The 20,384-nt window shown below is 51.0% G+C and overlaps 8 protein-coding genes across 8 annotated transcripts; 4 read left to right on the top strand and 4 right to left on the bottom strand.

Annotated features, from left to right (window-relative positions):
* Window positions 1-2,070: 2,070 nt before the first annotated feature.
* Window positions 2,071-3,676, bottom strand: T069G_05722 (ergosterol biosynthesis ERG4/ERG24 family domain-containing protein; the record flags this gene model as incomplete). The annotated part of the gene is made up of 4 exons (XM_056172932.1): window positions 2,071-2,330; window positions 2,406-3,164; window positions 3,239-3,543; window positions 3,618-3,676. The coding sequence occupies 4 exons, from the start codon at window positions 3,674-3,676 to the stop codon at window positions 2,071-2,073; spliced, it is 1,383 nt and encodes a 460-aa protein (XP_056029790.1).
* A 752-nt stretch (window positions 3,677-4,428) lies between these two features.
* On the top strand, window positions 4,429-5,575 carry T069G_05721 (autophagy-related protein; the record flags this gene model as incomplete). Its single annotated transcript, XM_056172931.1, has 3 exons — window positions 4,429-4,793; window positions 4,854-5,382; window positions 5,438-5,575. The coding sequence occupies 3 exons, from the start codon at window positions 4,429-4,431 to the stop codon at window positions 5,573-5,575; spliced, it is 1,032 nt and encodes a 343-aa protein (XP_056029789.1).
* A 3,196-nt stretch (window positions 5,576-8,771) lies between these two features.
* T069G_05720 (uncharacterized protein) lies at window positions 8,772-10,615 on the top strand (the record flags this gene model as incomplete). Its single annotated transcript, XM_056172930.1, has 4 exons — window positions 8,772-8,799; window positions 8,860-9,143; window positions 9,243-10,103; window positions 10,160-10,615. 4 exons carry the CDS (start codon window positions 8,772-8,774, stop codon window positions 10,613-10,615), a joined length of 1,629 nt encoding a protein of 542 aa, XP_056029788.1.
* Window positions 10,616-11,111: 496 nt separating this feature from the next.
* On the bottom strand, window positions 11,112-12,238 carry T069G_05719 (ATP adenylyltransferase domain-containing protein; the record flags this gene model as incomplete). Its single annotated transcript, XM_056172929.1, has 2 exons — window positions 11,112-12,023; window positions 12,110-12,238. 2 exons carry the CDS (start codon window positions 12,236-12,238, stop codon window positions 11,112-11,114), a joined length of 1,041 nt encoding a protein of 346 aa, XP_056029787.1.
* A 336-nt stretch (window positions 12,239-12,574) lies between these two features.
* Window positions 12,575-13,653, bottom strand: T069G_05718 (inositol phospholipid synthesis and fat-storage-inducing TM domain-containing protein; the record flags this gene model as incomplete). Its single annotated transcript, XM_056172928.1, has 2 exons — window positions 12,575-12,676; window positions 12,736-13,653. The coding sequence occupies 2 exons, from the start codon at window positions 13,651-13,653 to the stop codon at window positions 12,575-12,577; spliced, it is 1,020 nt and encodes a 339-aa protein (XP_056029786.1).
* Window positions 13,654-14,471: 818 nt separating this feature from the next.
* Window positions 14,472-16,434, top strand: T069G_05717 (tRNA pseudouridine synthase domain-containing protein; the record flags this gene model as incomplete). Its single annotated transcript, XM_056172927.1, has 3 exons — window positions 14,472-14,623; window positions 14,706-16,205; window positions 16,269-16,434. 3 exons carry the CDS (start codon window positions 14,472-14,474, stop codon window positions 16,432-16,434), a joined length of 1,818 nt encoding a protein of 605 aa, XP_056029785.1.
* Window positions 16,435-16,667: 233 nt separating this feature from the next.
* T069G_05716 (surfeit locus protein 5 subunit 22 of mediator complex domain-containing protein) lies at window positions 16,668-17,487 on the bottom strand (the record flags this gene model as incomplete). Its single annotated transcript, XM_056172926.1, has 3 exons — window positions 16,668-16,961; window positions 17,022-17,173; window positions 17,451-17,487. 3 exons carry the CDS (start codon window positions 17,485-17,487, stop codon window positions 16,668-16,670), a joined length of 483 nt encoding a protein of 160 aa, XP_056029784.1.
* A 1,920-nt stretch (window positions 17,488-19,407) lies between these two features.
* Window positions 19,408-20,304, top strand: T069G_05715 (transmembrane alpha-helix domain-containing protein; the record flags this gene model as incomplete). The annotated part of the gene is made up of 1 exon (XM_056172925.1): window positions 19,408-20,304. The coding sequence occupies one exon, from the start codon at window positions 19,408-19,410 to the stop codon at window positions 20,302-20,304; it is 897 nt and encodes a 298-aa protein (XP_056029783.1).
* Window positions 20,305-20,384: the final 80 nt, after the last annotated feature.

Below are 20,384 nucleotides of genomic sequence, written 5' to 3'. Positions count from 1 at the left end.
TGGCAAATGGCATCGGGAATAACAGAGCCGCAAGAAGAGATTTGGACGGGTAAGGAATCTCAACGGTTCATCGTCGCGGCCGTGCAAGTATTCCGGACTTTCACAAGCAATACGATTGCTATGGCTGAGCATTCGTGCTGATGTTACAACAGGCACAGGCACAAGACGAGGCGAGGTAGCATACATGCTCAAATGCAACAGTGGCGAGGCGAAAGCAACAGGCTCAGGCCATGAGCCCATGGTATCCCGCTAGAATGGAACGCTGTCGACAAAACAAATTTTGCTGCGCTGCGGTATGCTCCCCCCATGCTAGGTTGGCTAGTACGTAAAGTTGTCCGTAACCTTGACTTGTTAGTACCAGACCAAGCAACCAGGCCGTCAAGCGACTTTGAGGCCCGCTGATGAGCATCTTGGGGTGGTATTTTTGCATGGACCCGCTGCGGAGCGTCATCATCGTGGGGATCAACTCCATATCCATCCCATCTTAGTGGCAAGCCCCCGGCCACCGGCTTTGTGGCCTCTCCCGGGCGCCACTCAGGCACCAAGTCCCGGCCTCGTCTGTTAGTCAGGCTTTGGGGAAACTCCCGAAGCTCATTAAACACCATCCTAGCTGGAGCGGCACATGGCCAAGATGTTTCATGTGGCTACTGACAATACGAAGGGAGACGTGCATCCTCACGTGGTACATCAAGAAAAGATACGATGTCGTGCTTCCCATTCTTCAAAGGATTCGACTTACTTGTTCTGAATCTGCGTCTCCAATGCTGGTTCCTTGTGAGAAAAACTTGAACAAAGAAAACAGCAGCAAATGAATGCCGATCAAGGTGTTGACTCCGCTCCCGCATCGTCTCCCCGCATTTACCCCGATGCCCCGACTACTAAATGCCTGGGGACTCCCCTTCTTTGACTCCTTGTTTAGCGCCCCTTTGTTCGGGCCGTTTTGCTGTACACGCAAAAAGACCATCGGGGAGTTTCGCCAAATCCCCTTTGCTCTATTCTCAAATAGGTATCTGAGAACTTTTCCACCAATCCGGATGACTGCTGAGGCTTCACTACCCCAAAAACCGTCTGCTATACTCTAACAGGTGTTATGCAGATTGGAGGAACTACCAAGTGCAAACTTGCTCAGGCATTCTCCAATTACGACTGGATTAGCAGATCTTGGATAACCATATTCAGCACGCTGTCTCGTTGTATCGTTGCATCGCTTCACGGGGGCTGACAGCCAACACGTGTGAAGCGGAGAGCTTCCCTAACCACCATGAACCGAAAGGGTAACCAAACCCAGCAAGCTGTATGCTCTGCTCGGTGCATGGCCATACCAGGCAGGCAAAGACTCAGGTCTGGCAGCTCCAGCACCGGTGTACTCATCTCACAACACCATCTCCGGGACCCCGTTCCGCCGGGCCCGGGAAAATTTTGGTAGCCTTGACAAGACAATGTCTCTTACCATTATAGGTTAACTGGAATAAGCAGTGACGGGGGCAGCCTGGTGATGCCGTGCTTGGGAATCATTCGGTCATCTGGGCTGGCGTTCCTCAGCCTTGGGACGAGTTCGGCCCGTCTCGTTTGTCCAGTATGCACGTATGTATATGCTTATACTACGCATATTATGCCCATGCCCTTTTTTTTTTTCAGCTTCCTTCAAACCGGCCGCACGGGATACTCGATTCAACTAGCCTCTCCCCTCTCAACTGTAACCAAGCTTGGTCTTTCACCGAGCACCGGAGCTGTTTCTGCCCCCATTGCGGCATACTAGCTCATCCACGGAGCGCAAAAAGTGGTCGGCCAACTGCATTGACATGTCTATTCAGGATTACAATTACATCTAGACTATTGCTATGTTACTCTAATATTTGACAAGAAACGCCGAATGGCTTCCGCGTGTGGCTGCAGACGCCACGGCGCCACTGACAGCCCTTTGCATTTCCACTTTACAAACCAACAGCCAAGCTGCACCTCTATCCAAATCAGGATCTTTTCGTTGCTTCGGTGGTTCTCTCGGCAAAGAGGAGCAACAGCAAGATCCTTTCATTTGAGCTAGAGGTTCAGCTGGGCGTCAATCACCGCCTAGTATATGCCAGGAATAATCCTCCATCGCACAAGCTTCTTGTACTTGTTCCAATCCTCGCCATACTTGCGGTAGCACTTGAGGTCATCCCGTCCATCACGGTGGATTAGGAGGACTCCGAAGTACACGATATAGAAGTAGGTGATAAACATGCCCCAGCCCTTGGCTTCGCCTTGAACCACTTGTCGGCCATCGGCCATGACAAAGGCCCCTTCGGCCGAAGACGCGCCAGCAGAAAGGATCTGGTATCCGGCGAGGCCTGTAGGCAGGCAGTATGGCCATGCCTGGATCCAATCGCCAAAGTAATTGATGTGGCGGGCGATACCCCACCAACCTGTGGTGAGAAGCTTGCTGCCAGTCTTGGTCTCGATGTATTTGAGATGAGCAACGCTTGGGTCGCTGGGGTTGGTGCGGAAGACGTTCTTCTGGCTGTTGGCGGATCGGAAGATGAAGAAACCAAGACCGATGAGCGAACCGGAGACGAGGAGCCCAACGGGGCCGAGCGAGCGAGGATAAACAGACAAATACCGAGTCTGAAGGGAGTAGACAAACGGGACCCAGACAAGGTCTCCGAATGACAACATCATGCCGAAGCCATCAGTGGTGATGTCCATGGTCGTCAAGATGGCTGCCTCGTTCACCCACGAGTCAATGATGTACAGGGCCTGCACAATGGTAATGCAGACAACACTGTCTGTGACGAAACCATAGTTGCGGTACTGCTGAGCGCACCAAGAGCAGTTCAAGATGATCCATCCCATCATGCCGGGTCGAAGCTCGCACCACTCCTTCAGGTCGACCTCTCCAATAAGGGGGATCGTGACGCGAGGGTTCAGCTCGCGTCCGATGTACCAATCATACAGAATGTTTCCCGTGTGTCCTCCGGCGGCCAGCTCGCGGTTGTCCTTGTTGCCAGCCTTTACGCTGAAGCTTCGGACATAGACAAAGGTAGCCATGCCGTACGAGAGCAGGATGCTCGCGGTGAGGAGCTGGACGTAGTTGTCGCTGATGAAGGTCCAGACGGGGAACTCTGCACCCTGGGCGATGGTTCCGGCGGCAAGCGCAAAAAGAGTCGCCATGTTGGAGTACATGGCTATGATGAGGTTAGCATGACAGCCCGTATCTGCGTATCACATGCAATTGGTTTTTTTTTTGTGTATGACATACTGTTGAATCTGTATTTGAGGCGGCCGCCAGATCGCAGTTCTGTGCCCTCCACCTCGGCAGCAGGGAGAATCGCGTATAGAATCAGGTTGAGAAGGTAGTATGCCGCCAAAGCGCCGGACGCCTTCCAGCTAGCCAATCCCCAGATGCCATCCTCAGGCCAGCCAACCTCGAGCTTCAACTGGTCGATTGAGAGAGTTTTGGGGCTCAGGAACGAGGGCGCGGGACAGCCCGAGACGTCGTTGCAGGAAAAGGTGAAGAGGTAGACGAGAACGGGTAGGCCGAAGGAGATGCCAAAAGCACCGAGCCTGTGAAACACGTTAGAATCTCGCGACCTTTGTTTTTTTCTTTTCTTTTCCACGGCTAAGAGATGGCGACTTACGGTCCACCAAATTCATAATCGTGAGGCTGCTCGGCGGCAGCTGGCGATGCTTTGCCCATTGTGACACGTCGATGCGAAGCTCTGAAAAAAAGCTGGTCCAGCACTTGTTCCCCTCGACGATACGGTCGGTGCCTTTTAACACAATCTCTCCAAGGAGGCTTAGACACACACAAACAAAAGAAAATAAGTGACACTGCCTCAAGCCATTGGGCAAGTATGACGAATTTCCAAAAGCTGGTGTCGGGAGTATACGCTTCCGAGTCGTGTCTTGTGAGTATACACGCTTCAGAATCGTGTCTCTTGTGGATTTGGAATTCTCCCGACTCAGGTAAGCTTGGCTCGGGTTCCTGGTGGGCTAGACCGAAACGGACAAACACATTACCCGATCGGCGTGTAGTTGGCGATGATCTACGTCATCCAGGAACCCGCCAACCAGAGGGCGAGACGCAATCGAGATCCCGTGACTTGACGACAACTTGCTTTGCCCAGGTATCGTTGCGCTTGAGGCTGGCGGGCTGCGAGGCTGAGACCATTTACATCACCCAAAACTCCATTCCTTTGAAGTACCACGTCGCGGATTTTCCTGTTGAAGGCTACCAGGATCAGGTTGTGAAATTTGCTCCCGCGTTGCAACAGCCATCGGCCTTTGCTCAAGACATTGTCGCTCGTTTTGTGTCTCCGTGTCTCACATCAAGCGCCCCCCGTATTACGCGGCAATTGATGATCGCGCAAGCATCGCAAACTTGACAGCCCCTCGAGGCCGCCACTCTCTTCCATCACCACCCAGTTTTCCCAAAGGATCCTGTCCAGCATGATCCCTTCAGTCTCTCAGTTCGCGTTGCTTCTGGCCACGGCCGCTGGCGCTGTCAACGCCGCCGCTGATACTCCCTCGGCGACGGCGCCTCCGCCGGCGTGTACGGCAACCTCGTCCACCACCGGTGGCTTCTTCGACCTGCGACCAGATACCGCGGTGTTGCCACCGGATAATGGAAAGACGCACAAGTCGGGCATTTACAAGGACTATCACGCTCGAGGCTGGGACTATGGCAAGAACTTTACGCTCAACATCTGTGGTGCCGTGGTTGATCCCGTTGGCGATGTCGTCGGATTGAAGGAGAGCCAGTGGGCCAATGTTAGCGCTTACTACACCACTCACAACAGCGTCTACTCGATTGGGTTTGTTTGAAGCTTTTGCATTGCATCGCAGTCGGTTCCGCGCGCTAATAGTCGATGTAGATCTCTATCACTGGACTTGCATAGCCGGGGAAGAAAATTGGTTCTGCAGTACACCGGCGGATCGCCGTGTGGGGAGAGCAAGTCGAGCCCAGATAACGATGACGATTATGATTATGACAAGCGGGGTGCGAAACGCTACGACGAAGGCCTTTCATCGCCTGGCCACGCCCATGCGGTCGAGACGATTGATCGCGACGGCAGCACTGCCAAGATTAGACGGAAGTCGGCTACAATTTCTTTTCTGTGCGATCGGGACCCCGGGCAGACTACTGCGGTTTCATTTGTCGGTGTCGATCCCGATGAGTGCTCCTACTTCTTTGAAGCCCGATCCGTGCACGCCTGCGCCCATGCTGAGCCGCACAAGCCCGGCAGCGTGGGCCCCGGCAGCGTGTTCGGGCTGATTCTTGTCATTGCCGTGCTTGTGTACATCCTCGGTGGCGTCTTCTACAATCGCACAGTCGCGCACGCCCGAGGATGGCGGCAGCTACCCAACTACAGTCTGTGGGCCGGTATTGGGGGCTTTTTCAGCGTGCGTCCTTCCCGGCCCAAGGCGGGGCTGCCTTTCCACTAATGTAAGCGTGTAGGATATGTTCATTATCTTGTTGTCAACCTGTGGACGCCTCTTGCCGAGTAGGAGAGGCTACCAGCATCTTGGCTCTAGCCGGAATAACGAAGCGGAAAACCGATTGATAGACCAGCTAGACGAGGAGTGGGACGACTAGAGTTGGCATTTGCGGGCTCTCCCTTTTATTTCTTATTCAGCTATTGTCTGGCGTTTTTATGCCGGATTCTTTAATCTTCGTAGGGAAGTGCTGTTCCCATTTGGATGTACATATATACGTGTCTCCTTTTGTTTTCTTATTCTCCCTTTCCGCTTTTTACTTTTAAACTTGACACCTTTTCACGGCATTTATGGCGTTTTGTCTTTGTTGGAGCGGGTAGGATATGCCAAAGTGCGTGGATCGAAAACTTTTGGCTTCAAATACCTGCATTACTCGGAGGAATATGGAATAATATGCAGGGTTACTATTTTGGATACCTGCTTTGCGGTACGAGATTGTCACGGGATATGAGGAAAATAAGACCTTAGTTTATAGGTAGAGCAGTGAAGGCAGGCACTTTATTGTTTTCTTCCCATTTGCGATTCATACCTGATTTGGCTGTTAGAGGTTTATTTTGAAGAGTGTGCGGTAAGACGTGTAAACCCACATTAACCTTCCTGCTTGACAGACAAGCTGCTTCATATCACATCCAGCCCATGGGAGCTGGAGATTCCGAATGGAGAAGAGTGAAATTGGATCGTCTTGGGCCCCGGGAAAGGCGATCCCGGATATGATGGGTCGAATGCACGACTGTACGTCAGAGGACCGTCGGTTTCTGGAATATGTGGGCAGCCGGAGGTGGCGATGGGTGGAAGAAGGCATGTTTGCGTAAAGATGAAGGATTGGGGGTGTTGAGATCATTCTGAACGATGATAATGCATCTTTTCCTTTAGCAATATAATTGACGAGGAACACCATATTCATTGGTCCAGTCAGATACTGTCAGCTTTGAGTTACTCATTCTACTACCCACTATTTCCATGTGTACTCTTTTAGATAGTAGAGTCATCTAATATCATCAGCACATCCCGTGCAAACAGATGTTCCCTCTTGGACAGCCTCACCGCTCCGCATCCGAATGTGCTTCCCGCAAATAATCTCTATCCGCTGCCAGATATAGAATCAAATTTACGGAATATGTCATAAAATAAACTACCAGCCTTTCTACAGTTTCTACGTTTCCATCTTCTGTCCAGGCTGGATTGCATGATGGGCTTCTATTGTACGCATATAACGGAGTAGGCGATATGCTGTACTATTTGACATGAAACCATATGCATGATGGACAAGTATTTTGCGTCCTGCTGTGCTATTTTCTGCATTTCGGAGTTTGTGCTTGTTGGCTGGGACATGCCGTGCAACCTGCGTGCGCTCGGTTACCCGGGCAGAGACCTCCCTGTATAACGCGATTCAGCTGATGAATGGGGCGAGCTGTGGTAACCTGATGGGAGATACGGAGAATACAAGACGGCAAAAAAGAAAAGGTTGGGGTGGATGATGAAAGTAAGCTTTGACTGCACGTTTCCTTTGTGCCGCCTCCGGGGATGGTGGTCTTTGTCTGAGCACTTAAGAAGGACTTGAAGTGATATTCAGTGGATGACATTGGATTGTTGCAACGAGAGTTGTAAGGAGGATAGAAACGATATCTGGTGTAGTGCGTATGACAATCCATGTGATCTGCCCACTTTCATCCAAACCCTTTGCAGATACATATTGTACAGCAGTTGGTAGCAGAATGTGGCATGGTCTAGAAGACCAGCAACCTTCTATGCATAAATGCGCACAGGGACGAATGCATACCAGTTTATGGCCTCTTGCCTCTAGACTCAGGAAACACACATACTCTGCCTCTGGAATATTCTTTGCTTCAACACCACTCCCCACTCATGCATGTCCCTCCACGCCTTTCATGCAGTCCTCCGACCAAGCTGCGGCTTGTTCCCGCTTGTTCAAACACCTTCGTTTGAACCATCAGGGTTTAGCCACGTCGGCAATCCCAGGGTCCCAGCCGGACGATATGAATGTGGAGAGGCCGCGAGAATAAACAACCGGCAGATCCAGAACCCCGGTCTTCGGGAAGAAGCGTTGACGGCCGCTAAGCCTGAATCGCTGAAGCCAATCTTCGTGTTGACAGTTGAGGCTTGACGTTGCCGCTCCAGGGAAGCGGTCTGTGCTGGGGGTGAGCAATTGAGTGATGTGATGCTGTGTTGCCATTTCTCCAGCTTTATTCTGCGACTAGAATATGCAGCCCTTTCCCCTATTTCTTTCCCTTTTGTGTCAGATTGCTTGATTTGGAGGCTTTCTCGTGTTACAAAAAAAGAGATCTTCTGGCGTACAATGTTGAGTTCGCCTCTTACATTTGGTGGCGCTGGGACTGAATGTTAACCTTGGAGCTTGGAATTTCAGGGGTATGGAGAAAGATGGGTGGGGGAAACGCCTCTTTTGAGATGCTTGAACGACTTTTGGCATACCGGTTTTGGAATGACTTGCATCTTCTTTAATCAAAGTTGTTATTGTCTGAATTTCCGGTAACGGGAAGCAATGACCAGTGGATCTTGCGCTATCGAGATGATCGTAGGTGGATGGCGGGAAGCTGTGCAGGAGAGAAAGGGGCAAAGCAGAAGATTGAAGTGGGTTAGTATAATCTCAAAATAGTGTGCATCTAACTCTATTGTCATCACGTATACTTAGTAGCCATAGGTGGTCAAATTTCAAGTTGAATTTTATATCATGAGGAGGATCGAAGCTCGACTGGAGCATGGGCACCTCAGACACTTAGTGTTGCCAAGTGACAGCAGCTCGAGGACTCTGTTATTGTCATTCGAAACTTGCTGCCAGCTGTCAGGGCTTGGCCAGAGAACTACTATTTTTCTCAAATTTCTTCCCAAGAGGAAGAAAAATATTTCCTTCTCCTTCGCCTTCTCCTTCTCTTCACGAGATTCGCCACGCCTTCTTCATCAACATTCGTAGTTGTCTTAAGGTGGACGAAGCCTATTCTATCAGTTGTCTCATTTTCGTCTCATTTTCCTTCTCAAGAAAGGAAACAATTTTCGACCTTCGCCTTTTCGACTTGTCCTCCCCAGCATCGCGTTTCGTTCGAGCAAGATTTGTTTTTGTTTTTTTGTTTTTGTGACCCAAAGAGTCACATCATTGTCAATCATCCCATCAAAAGATTCATCACATCAGAATAGTATGTCCATATGCCCTTCGTCTCTTCCCACCCCCAGCTTCCCTCTTCCCCACCGCGTATCTTCAACACGGGAATCTACATCATCACCGTGCATAGCAGATCCATCTCTAACCATCATCACAGACCATGGATAATCAAGCCGCGGGTAGTGACGGTCAGTTAAGCTGGCTGGTCTTTTTTAGGCGGGAACAGACGGACTTACTTGTAAAAACAGCAGCAGGCATCCCACCAGCCGGGAGCGAAGCCTTCCCGGGAGGCCAAAGCTTTGAGGCAGCGCCAGGCTTTGGCAACGGTGATGGTACCGCTCTTGTGTACCATCACCAGTTTCATCCAAACTGCGAAGAATGTCGGAGACAGGCCTATATTAGGCTTCATCAAGCACAGTTTCTGGCGCCTCCCCAAGTGTGGGAATCGATGGACCCCAGCGCCCAGTTCTATGAACTGCGTCGGTTGACCATGCCAGAAGACGAGTTCTTTCAGTCTTTGTCCGACTTTGAGGTACGTTTTGTCCTTTCTTCTACGCTGGGTCTACCTTGGTGCATGGTGAATTCTATACTGATCTTGAATGAACTGAAGGACGTCAACTTTTTCAACCAGCCATACTTGGCTCAATTCCAGGAACACCAGCACCAGCAGGAGTACCAGCAGCAACAGCCCTTCGTGCCGTTGCTCCCAATGGCTGAGGAACAGCAACCAGTAATCGGGATGCAGAACATCCCAGATGAGGTCATCGAGCCTCTCCTTTTCCAGCAGGGAGCAACTGGTGAGGCCTTTGTGCCTACAACTTTCCAACCAGCAGCATCTGAGCCTATGACGGTTCAACCAGGAGTGTATGGGCCGGCTATGGCTGAGCCCACGATGTATATGCCGGCGTTTGTGCCTTCGGGTGTTGAGGCCTCAATCTATGAGCCTGCAGAATTCAACTTTAACACCTTGCCTCATGGCCCTGTGCAGCAGCCGATTCAGGGCGAGCCCTGGGCAATGACCCACGACGGCAGTCTCTTTGAGCCGACTCCTGAGGATGGCTTCAGATATGAAGCACCTGGCGAGGAACGCAATGTGTTTTCGTCTACCGTCCCGCAGATGAATGAAGCTACTACCAACATGGTGGGTATGCAGAACCCAGTTCAGTATGAACCACCAGTTCCCAGCCAAGCTCCAGTTCGGGCTCCTAGACGACTCCTCCCGTCCAACGGTCAGCGAGAGCTGCCTGTTCACAGGCAGCCGGAAGGTCGTGCCAGACGCATGCCCCTCGTTCAGCTATCCTCTGAAGAAAGCCTCGAAAGGGCTGAGAAAGACCTTTTCCTTATAGAATCGAGGCGTCAGAACATTTCTTACAAGGACATTAAGCGCCTTGGAAATTTCGCAGAGGCGGAGTCGACTCTGCGTGGAAGATACCGCACCCTAACTAAGGATAAGAAGAATAGGGTCAGAGACCCAAAGTGGACTGACATCGATGTGAGTTTATTCACTGGTAGTAGTCATATCGTATCGTGCTCTAACGTTGCTGCCAGATCCACCTTTTGAAAGAAGCTGTCCGAGTGTTGGGACATGGTCTGCACCCTGATCGCGCCAAACTCTCCTGGATGGCGGTGTCGAGGTATATTAGCAACCATGGAGGTAGCTACGATTTTGGCTTTTCGACTTGTCATCGTCGATGGCTTCAGCTGGAGGCAGATGGCCAGCTGGAAGATACTGGTTACGATGATAGCTGGGCTGATGAGGATGAGGATGCCGAGACTCTGGCCGATGTCGAAGAAGAACGCAGTGATCATGATGAAGAGCAAGACAGTATCATGGCTGATGAGCACGATGAGGACGACCAAGAAAGTGAGGAAGAGAAAAAGAATCCCCGTCAGATGACGGAGGAAGACCAAGATGAGAGCGATAGCGAAAGTTCAAGCGACAGCGACGACGACGAGGATGCCGGCGTTCCGATCAAAGTTGAGATCAAGACGGAAGAAGAATGAAGGAAATTTGAGAACGCTCTTAAAGAGCATGAGCATGACGGCATAAAGAACTGCCCGTTTCTTTCCTTTGTCTCATTTAGCAGTTTAGGGTTTTCTTTTACTAGTTTTTCATTTGTTGCGTTCAGCACGCTATTCATCACGCGAACAAAGTCTCGCACAAAGGGAGTTTTAGGGAACAGGGTTTTAGGGAACAAGGGATGGGGAAATTTGCTTGCTTTTTTCGTTTTTCTTTTTTGTTATTTCTTTGTCGCATTTTTCATTCTGCATTTCGCATGGCACACTCTGCAGTTTAGGCTTTGCCTTTCAGATTGCATCACATACTTTGCATTTCGCATTAGCCAGAGACGCATGCCAAGGGGTAGCAGCATCACGGACACGGATACGGACGGTTACGGACACGGAAGGACAGAAACGCGCGGAACTTCATGTTAGAGTCAATATTTCATCTCTTCTACTTCTATTGAATGGCTCTTGAAGTCACTTCGTCTGCTTGCTGCTATAGTTTAACCTGCTCATCTATGACATCTTCCCGTGGAACACCGATACTCTTTAGTACGGCAAGTAATTCGCTTGGGCTCTTCTTCAAGGCATCCCACTCTGCTTCGCTCTTCACCAGTGCTGTCCCTGCTAAGAGAGTGCCGTTTAGTGCGAGGGATCCAATCGGCGAGGATGTTTCACTGCTTTTAATCTCGGAACCTTCGCTTAGGCGAGGGCATATGACTATCGTGTCTTTTGTCATGGCCATGTTGTAGCTGATATTTGCTTCTCCAGTGGTGGGAATTTCATCCGAGGCTGAATTCGTGGCTCCTGCATGCTGAGCAACTGCTTGACACGCCTTTTTGTAGAGACGGAGATAGGCGGCGTGGAGATGTGCCGGGGAAGTTTCCGTGTTGATGGTTTCTGAGAATGCAACAAAAGGTGTCTTTTCTAGTTTATCTGCCTGTTGAGCGAGCACATCCCATGACGAGTCGGTGTCTAGGCCGTCCTTCATCCGGGAGATGGGCAAGAGCTGAATGTGTCTATGAGGTTGGCTTGCTCCAGAGTGCTGGCCCCCATTGAAGAAGGCGAAAAGGCCATCATTATGTGATTCCTTTTCCGGTGAAGTTGAAGCTGAAGATGTTCCGTCTTGCTTGGCCTGTTCATAGGCGTCGATGCAGGCAAGCGTGGCTTCGAGATCGGATTCTTCTAACAGATGAGTCTGTAGCTTGTACTCCTTTGTGGCGAGAATAAAGTGCTCCGGAACAACGGCGAATTTGTTCAATACTAAGAAATGAGATGGTCCCAAGTCTGTGATGAAGAGCGAGGCTGGAGGATTGGCAAAGGGATCAAACGGCTTGCGCGGCTGTGAGGGATCCGGAGGGGGGCCTTTGGGCTTGTTTGCCAGAGAGGGAGAGAATCGCAGTTGGAACTTGGACGTGTATTAGATGTCATTGATCTTTGTTTTTTATCCTTTCTCATAGGTTGAGCATATATGGAGAGAGGGGTGATACATACGGGAATGGAATTGACATGAAGGATGGTGACTTGAGTGGAGAAATAGTGAAGCTCATTTGCAGAGAGGGCTTTGGAAAAGGTGGTCTTGACGAGTTCATGGAGGTTTGTGGGTGCTTTTAATCGCGACATTGTGGTGATGTAAAAACTGGTAAAGATGATCAGTTGATAATGGTGTTTGTATTAAGATGGACGTTTATAAGTAGGATTGCCTCTATTTTATGATGCAAGATGGATGACCTCGGAGAAAATGGTCCGTGCGCTATTAGAGGTTAGATAGATGCCCCTCCATAGCAGATCAGCATTCAAAATGGTAGCTCCAGAGTAAGCAACAGATTTGGTGTTGTGTTTGTCTCTATTTTATTCTCGAACACTCTATCAAGGAAGAGGTTATTATTCATTAAGAATTCAATATGACTATCCTATCTTCTCAACTCGAATTTATACAGTTCATGCTCGCATTTCTATCTATATCCCGGGCAAGCCAATCAATCCTCGAACAGCCGGTACAAATCTAGGCACATAATAGATGGTGTATATCCCTACGATGGCGGTCAAAAGCCCAGTAAGCTGTGAAACGAATTGTCAGTTTCACTTCTCTTTGAAGAATCTCATATCAAGCGACTCACCTTTTCAAACCACGTGTGGAAGTATATGGCTGTCATCAGCAGCATCCACAGGTTCAATGACATGATGCCTATGGCCGTCTTTCCTGAGATGTTAAACACGGCCTCTCCCTTACCCTCTCCTATAGCAGACTCTGACTCTACACTGGCGCTCTGAACAGTTCCGTCAGGAACGACAATGCTTCTCTCTTCGGCTAGCGATCCGCTGAATCTTAGAGCCGCCCAGCCAACCTCTTGCATCAAAAACGCAGTTCCCAGTACCAGAAGAAAAACGTGCCCCGAGATATCGTGGCCTCCCTTCCATTTGCCCCCAGCCGCCTTGCATGCCACGGCCGTCAACATCTCTTTCACGGAACCATCTCCCATGGCAACCTCTCGCTGGGCCAGCTCGCATTTGCCGCCAGTCCACCGAAAGCTGCGGTCAATAATGGGCGGGCCAAAGAACCACTGCGTGACGAAGAACCACCAGCCCGTGACGGCCACCCACCGCAGCCCCGCGCGGATTCTCCTCATCAAGACGACTGCAGGCGGCGTCTTGCCGGTGGGCTGCACGAGGAGGGAAAAGACAAAGGCAAAGGTGATCCATCCCCAGCCTCGCTTGACGTAGAAGACGTTGAAGACGTTGTTCTTGCGGGCAAAGTAGCCGGGCGCCTTGCTCGGGTCTTGGTGGTGCGACTGCGACACGTGGTCATATTCAGCGGCTCGGATGTCGGGCGAGAGGACGGAGAAGATGGTGCCGAAGACGAGGATCGCGGGGAAGATGCCGAGGGCTATTCGCTCGAGGGGTGTCGGGAGATATGGCGGGTTGTGTCTTAGGACCTGACTCTTGCCCTGGTCCTGATCGTGGCTCGTAGAGGCGGCCATGTCGCTGGAGATGGAATTGTTGGGATCAGAGTTGGATATGCGGCGTCGCGATGCCATTTGATGCTGGACAGGAGAAAGGAAAGAAAAGAGTGAAAGAATCTAGTGACTCGCTGAAAGATGAGAAATCAATGTGTTGCGATCATGAAGAATGGCGAGGGGGTATGTGAGAGTTATGTGATGGAGCTTGGAAAGGAGCTGTCACTGCAAGGCTGAGAACTTGGGCTGTGAAGTGTATGACGTCGCCGAGGCACTAGAAGTTGGAAGATTCTGGGTTGTCTGTGGAGATGATTTAGTGGCGATTATTTTAGGCACACGTCTTGATGATATCAATATGCTTGTTATCCGTCGATATGGTCTTTGGGTCTGGTCTTACCCCGAATATTGTATTGCATGGACTGTTACCGCAAAAGTGTATTGTTCATGGCAATGGAGCTCTTTATACTAATCTGGGCTTTCAGTGATGAAGACATGTGATAGTCTGTGATGTAAGCGTCTGATCTGAGTATCATTAGTGAACAACTTATAGCATATAGGGGGTAGTTTCACTCGCTCAAAAAGTTCAAAGTATTTTCTTTTGGGTTTTCAATTCCAATTCCATTTCTATTATAGATTCCTTCAAGAACTCGAAGTCCATCTTCACCGGCTTCATGTAAATCCCAACGGTTTTCTTCTGACAATTTGCAGGGTAACCTAACATCAGTCCCAAAAAGAACTGGTGGCGGATCCTGGACCCTGCCCCACTATTCTAGCCTCGCGGCAGGAAATTCTCTGATCCAAAAAGTTTAGCCGCAGCATCGCAGCATCTCGAGATTGCTCTTGCACCTCGAATCTCGAGATTTCAGGCCGCGGGATTCTTCAACATCTCCAATGCCAACATGGCGGCCGCTGACGAGGCTCCTGTCGCTAGTGGTGCGCCCACGACCGAGCGCAACGATGCAAAGCCTTCAGGCGACAACCAGAATAAGAAGCCTGACAACAGCCGTGGGAACAAGGGAAAGAAAGGCGATAGAGGCCGTGGAGAATGGAGGTGGGTTTATACCAGTCTTTTTTTTGTTTGATGACAATTGGTGGGTTGGCCGCATTTACCAACGGCGCTGATCAGACTGTAGCCGCACCAAGGTAGACAAGCGGAAGCGCAATGACGAGTATCACGAGTACAAGCGCCGCAAGATTAGCGACATTGACAAACCCAAAGCAAATCCCTTCTCCAAGGAAGAGATTGAGGCCGAGAGCCGTCGGCCGAAGCGCAAGGTTGCCGTCATGATTGGATATGCTGGCACGGGCTACAAGGGCATGCAGCTTAATGGCGAAGAGGAGACGATTGAGCGTGACCTCTTCCGGGCCTTTATCAAGGCTGGCGCCATCTCAAAGGCCAACGCAGACGACCCGCGAAAGTCGAGTCTGGCTCGTTGCGCTCGCACAGACAAGGGCGTGCACGCCGCAGGCAACGTCATCAGTCTGAAGCTGATTATCGAGGAGGATGACATTGTCGACAAGATCAACGAGGCTCTCCCGGCTCAAATTCGAGTCTGGGGTATCCAGCGAACCAACAACAGCTACAACTGCTACCAGTACTGCGACTCACGCTGGTATGAGTATCTCATGCCTAGCTACTGTCTTCTCCCCCCACACCCGCAGAGCTTTTTGGGCAAGAAGCTGGTTGAGATCAACAAAGAGTACGGCGCCGAAGAGGAAACGAACGCACGACTGGCCGATGTCAAGAACTTCTGGGAGGAAGTGGATGAGAAGGAGATTAAGCCCATCTTGGCTCGACTAGACCCAGAGACCAGAGCCGCTGTTTTGGAGAGCCTGCACTCCGAACAAGCCTCAGGAGAGGCTGAGACAGACGAGACCAAGAAGGCTGACAACGAAGAAGCCGCGGAACCCGCTGCTGCTCAGCAAGAGACAGCCAAGGAAGAGGAAGACTATGTCATGGTCGACAAGGATCAGCCGTCTGCAGAAAACGCCGAGCCTGCCGCCGCCAGCGAAGATGCCGCTGCCCAAAAGCCGACAGTCGTTCTTGAGACGGTTCAGCCCAAGCGCCGCGAGTTGGGACCCGTGGACTTTGCCCTGCGCGACATCAAAGCGGCGTACATTGGTGCTAAGCGTGCGTATCGCGTGTCGCCTGAGCGCATCCAGAGACTGCAGGAGGCCCTCAACAAGTACGAGGGAACCAACAACTTCCACAACTACACCGTCCAGAAGTCGCATGGCGACCCGTCATCGAAGCGACATATCCGGTCGTTTGTTGTGAACCCCAAACCCATCATCATCGGCGACACCGAGTGGCTCTCGCTCAAGGTCCACGGACAGAGCTTCATGATGCACCAGATCCGCAAGATGGTTGGTCTGGTGACTCTGATGGTACGATGCGGAACCTCGCTGGACCGCATCACGGAGAGCTATGGCCCTAAGAAGATGGCCATTCCTAAGATGCCCGGGTTGGGTCTGCTGCTGGAGCGGCCCGTGTTTGAAAACTACAACAAGAGAGCAAAGGAGACGCTCGGACGGGAGGACATTGACTTTGACAAGTACAATGAGAAGCTGGAGGCGTTTAAGCAGGAGCAGATTTACTCGCGCATCTTTGGCGTCGAGGAAAAAGAGAATTCGTAAGTTTACCCCTTTTCTTGTTTATATCATGAAAGAAGGCACATCTGACATTATCTGAATAGATTCCACAGCTTCTTCACGCAGATTGATCAGTTCAGATCGAACCACTTCCTGTGGCTGACCGCCGGAGGCATGAACGTGGCGACAATTGACAAGTCGGGCGGAAAGGACGTTGACAAGCAGTTGGGCGACGAAGATGAGGAGGATCCTGAAGGTGGAGAGGGTTAAAACAATGTAGCTATAGATTTTTAGACTTTTGTGTCTATGATTCTCATGTCCATTAAGGGCTCTTTGGCGTTATCAATGGGATATCCTTTTTTCTTTATTTTGTGTTCCAGAGTCAAATTAGTCCTTGACGGTGGTTGGGTGGTATCTGTCTACACCTCTATGAACGTGAAACCCAACTCCTAAATGCAATCCCAACGCCTAGTAAACCCATCACGCAAAGTCCCCTGTTAGTATCATCGTCCGGCACCAGTTGAGGCGGCAGCGGCAGCCGCAGCAGCGGCAGCCGCCGCAATAGTGCTCTCCATCTCCTCCCTGACCAGCGGCTGCCATGTCCCGCCATTGCTCTCCGCCAGGCTCTTCATCTTGGAAGCCTCCATCTGGTTAAGCAGCTCCGACACACGGTTGACGTCCTGATCGAGCTGCTCCTCCTTCTCCTTGCGATCGCTGTCCTCGGTGCCGAGCGGGCCAAAGATCCAGAGCTCCTTGATTTTGCGGGAGAGGGTGAGGAATTCCTTGATGGAGGTGTACTGTTTGACAAGGTGAGTTTTGTACGAAACGAAGGAGGGGGAGAGAAGGGGTGAACGTACTAGTCCGTCGAATTCCATTTTGATGGAGATGCCGGTGACGGCCATGGCTTCGGGGTTGGCGTTGTTGCGGTCTTGTTCTGCTTGGACGGTGGCGAGCATCATGAGGGTGCGGTAGCGGGTGAGGATGTCGGCGACGAGGCGGTTATGGTTGTCTGTGAGATGGGTATGAGATAAGATGTGATGAGAATAGGAGGGCATATAGGTGTTATATGTGAAGATTTATACGAGGGTGTGAGATGAATGTGCCATATGAAGATGGGTGGACTTTGAGCAGTATGGTGAGGGCTGGCTGCGAGTAGAGTATACAGCAAGCCAGGCATGTTTCATGATGGGCAATGCATATGGAGATGATGTAAATGATACCATAGAATCATGGCCAAGTGAAGCATCATGAACATCGAGAGAGGTGATGCCATATGGACGGCTTACCCATCAGATTGGACGAGGCTGGCTGTGAGCGCTCCATGTTCGTCGAGGTTGCTTAGAGCAAGGGCATATGGGAGGAAGGCTGATGATGATGAGTAATGCGTCGTATCAAAGATCAATGACAGATTCAACGTCGTTCCGGTTCCGTGCTAGGCTCGATGCCTGTCGTCTGTCGAGGTTCCAATGCTTGGACTGGAGCTCAAATGGTTTGTCGCGACGAAGCGAGTCTAGCGATGGAAGGCTGAGGCTAACAGAGGGTGCATGTGGTGGGTCTGGCGGTCTGGCGGCTAAGCACTGAGTTATAGCGCCTTTGGGGGGATCCGTCGTTTAGGTTCAGTGCAGGGTTATGGCGGGGATCAACTGCAATCATTTGAAATTCTCAGCACTACTGTCGAGCGCGCTCAGGGATCCAGATCATCAGGTGTTGTCGGGTCCAGTTTTGATTGTTACAATAAGCACCTAATATACTACATGTAAGGGAAAACAACTTGAGGAATAACATATGACATCCATATAATACCTTGAAGAAACTAGGAAACGAATTCATCATGAGAGCTCAACGCACACACCCAACTGGGCTGTCTGTTACATCAGTTGCATCCGACACAACCAAGAGCGCTTAACAGCCCAGTCACGCAACTCGTCGACAAACTGAGCCTTACCGCAAGTCCAGTAGCTGCATGTGCCAACATGAACAGTCAATCAATGTATGGCTCCAACTTGGCGGATCAATGCCCTAGTTGAAAGCAGTGCCCTGTGCCGCCTCTGCCCTGTGCCTCGTTCATGGATGCGGATCCTTCTGGTGGTTGATCCATCCAGCAAATGTCGCACCCCCTGCAGCAGCTACTGTACTCTCTCGCCCCCTCCTGCTCTCTTGGTTCCCCTCTTGAATATGGCTGATGCTGCCAAAAAAAGAAGAACATGTGGCAGTGTTGCCGCATCTGTGAGGCTCTGAGGCTCCAAGCAAATCCGGCTGTTATCTTCCATGCTTGCTCTATTCAATGATATCAAATACCGGCTGTCACTATTTAGCCGCCTACTAAGGAAGTGGAACCATCTAAAGACAATAGTCAACTCTTGAGAATAAGACAACACAGATAAAAACAGTCCAAAGAAGGGCCACTCTAGGAGAAGAAAGTAACAGCTCGGATTCCAATAACCAAAAATCCAAAACACAACTCAAACGGCCTGAGGAGAGAAAACTTGAAATCTGACCCCCCAACAGAGCTGCCCAAAACCGCAACCCAGAGCCCCAAAATCCTCCGCATCTCACTCCCTGCAGCAACTTTCGCTTGTCCATCATTCAATCTTTCCAACCCCCGGCCACAAGATAGTACATACATGTGTCGATTCGCCGAAGCCCCACAGCCTCTCCTCACCACCATTGGCCCGTCCGCAAAGCTGAAAGCCCGAGCCATCGCTTGTGTGGGCTTTTTCTCGCGGCATGGAGGTCGATCCTTCGCCTGGGAATGAAAAGCCGCCCCAGCCAGGCTTTTGTGAGTGGCTGGCCCGGCTGCTTCTCTGTATGCACGCTGATGTCGTTCCCAGGAGAGGAGAACAGGGAAATTTGTGTTTTTTGCCAAGTGACAAATTGTACGGGGGGTGCCGTGCTATGCCGTTGTGTGTACATGTAAGGTTGAATATAGCGTGATGGGATGGGATGGGAGGGGCCTAGGATTTGGGACCATGTATGTCTGGCGTTTCATCTGCGAGAGCTCAGCTTTTTTCTTTTCCCTTCTTCTCTTCCTACTCTTTAGCTGACTCTCTCTCTTTTTTGTCGTGTGTCATGTATGCGTGTAGTTGATTGGGTTTGCGTTTGGCGGTTACATCCAGCAAGATCCCCTCCTCGCTACGTTAATACCGGCATTAGCTATAGAACGCGTCTCGGAGCGTTGCATTGCTTCTGCTTCTGCTTTCTTCTTTATTGTTACTCTCGTCAAAAAAGCTCCATTCTTTCCCAATGGCTCAGATAGACTCAACAGCCACTCAGGCCCCGACCAAACCGGCCCATCCCGTCGTTACCTCGTTCCCATTTAACCCCTTGACGACCACTTTTACTCGTCCCGCGGACTGCGATGGCATCTTTGCATCCAGCTTCCTCTCTGGCATTGACTTCTCAACGTCCTGTCTCCCAAAAGGCTTCCACACCGACGAGACATCGTACTTTTCGCCCGGTCTAGTGTGTCCCACGGGCTACTACTCTGCCTGCCACGATAACATCGGCGCGAAGAGCATCACGACGGTAACATGTTGTCCGACGTTTGGGACCGATCTCTCGCTTTCGTGCGTCACAGCAAGCACGCTGGAGAGTGTCTGGTCAACACTGTTTTGTACATGGATTGCAGGCGATGTTACTTCGCTCCCCATGACGGTGAGCGACAACGGCATCACGAGCACGGTGACGAGATCTTTCTCAGGACGTGAAGGTCTGAACGCTTTTGGCGTTCGAATGGTCTACCAAAAGACTGACACTCAGACGACAACAATGGCAAAATCAACAAAGTACACACCACCAACATCGTGGACAAGAACTGGGTGGCCGGCATATCCAACGAACTCTGATTCTGGCGGCTCATCAGGTGGCCTCTCTTCGGGAGCAAAGGCTGCGATAGGAGCTGGAGTTGCCGTGCCGATAGTCGTCGTCGGGTTGGCCCTCGGCTTGTTCTTCTGGTGGTGGAGGAAACGGAAGCAGTACAACAAGGTGCAGATGGCCCAACACACAACACCGCCTACGGAGCTTCACAGCCAGTCGACGCCTAGCGAGTTGGCAAGTGGAATGACACACAAGCCTCTGTACGCCGCCGAGGTGCCTGCGCAAGAGCCTCCCGCGACTGAACTGCCGGCGCCATTGCGGTAGCGCTGGATCTTCTGGAGACACTGTATGATTCGGAGGCGTTTCGAAACGAGGACCTACGAGATAATGGATTGGAGTTTTTT

This window comes from Trichoderma breve, chromosome 3, assembly GCF_028502605.1.
Source record: "Trichoderma breve strain T069 chromosome 3, whole genome shotgun sequence".
In the NCBI taxonomy this organism is placed as follows: Eukaryota; Fungi; Ascomycota; class Sordariomycetes; order Hypocreales; family Hypocreaceae; genus Trichoderma; species Trichoderma breve.
This window is presented reverse-complemented; position numbering and strand designations above follow the sequence as displayed.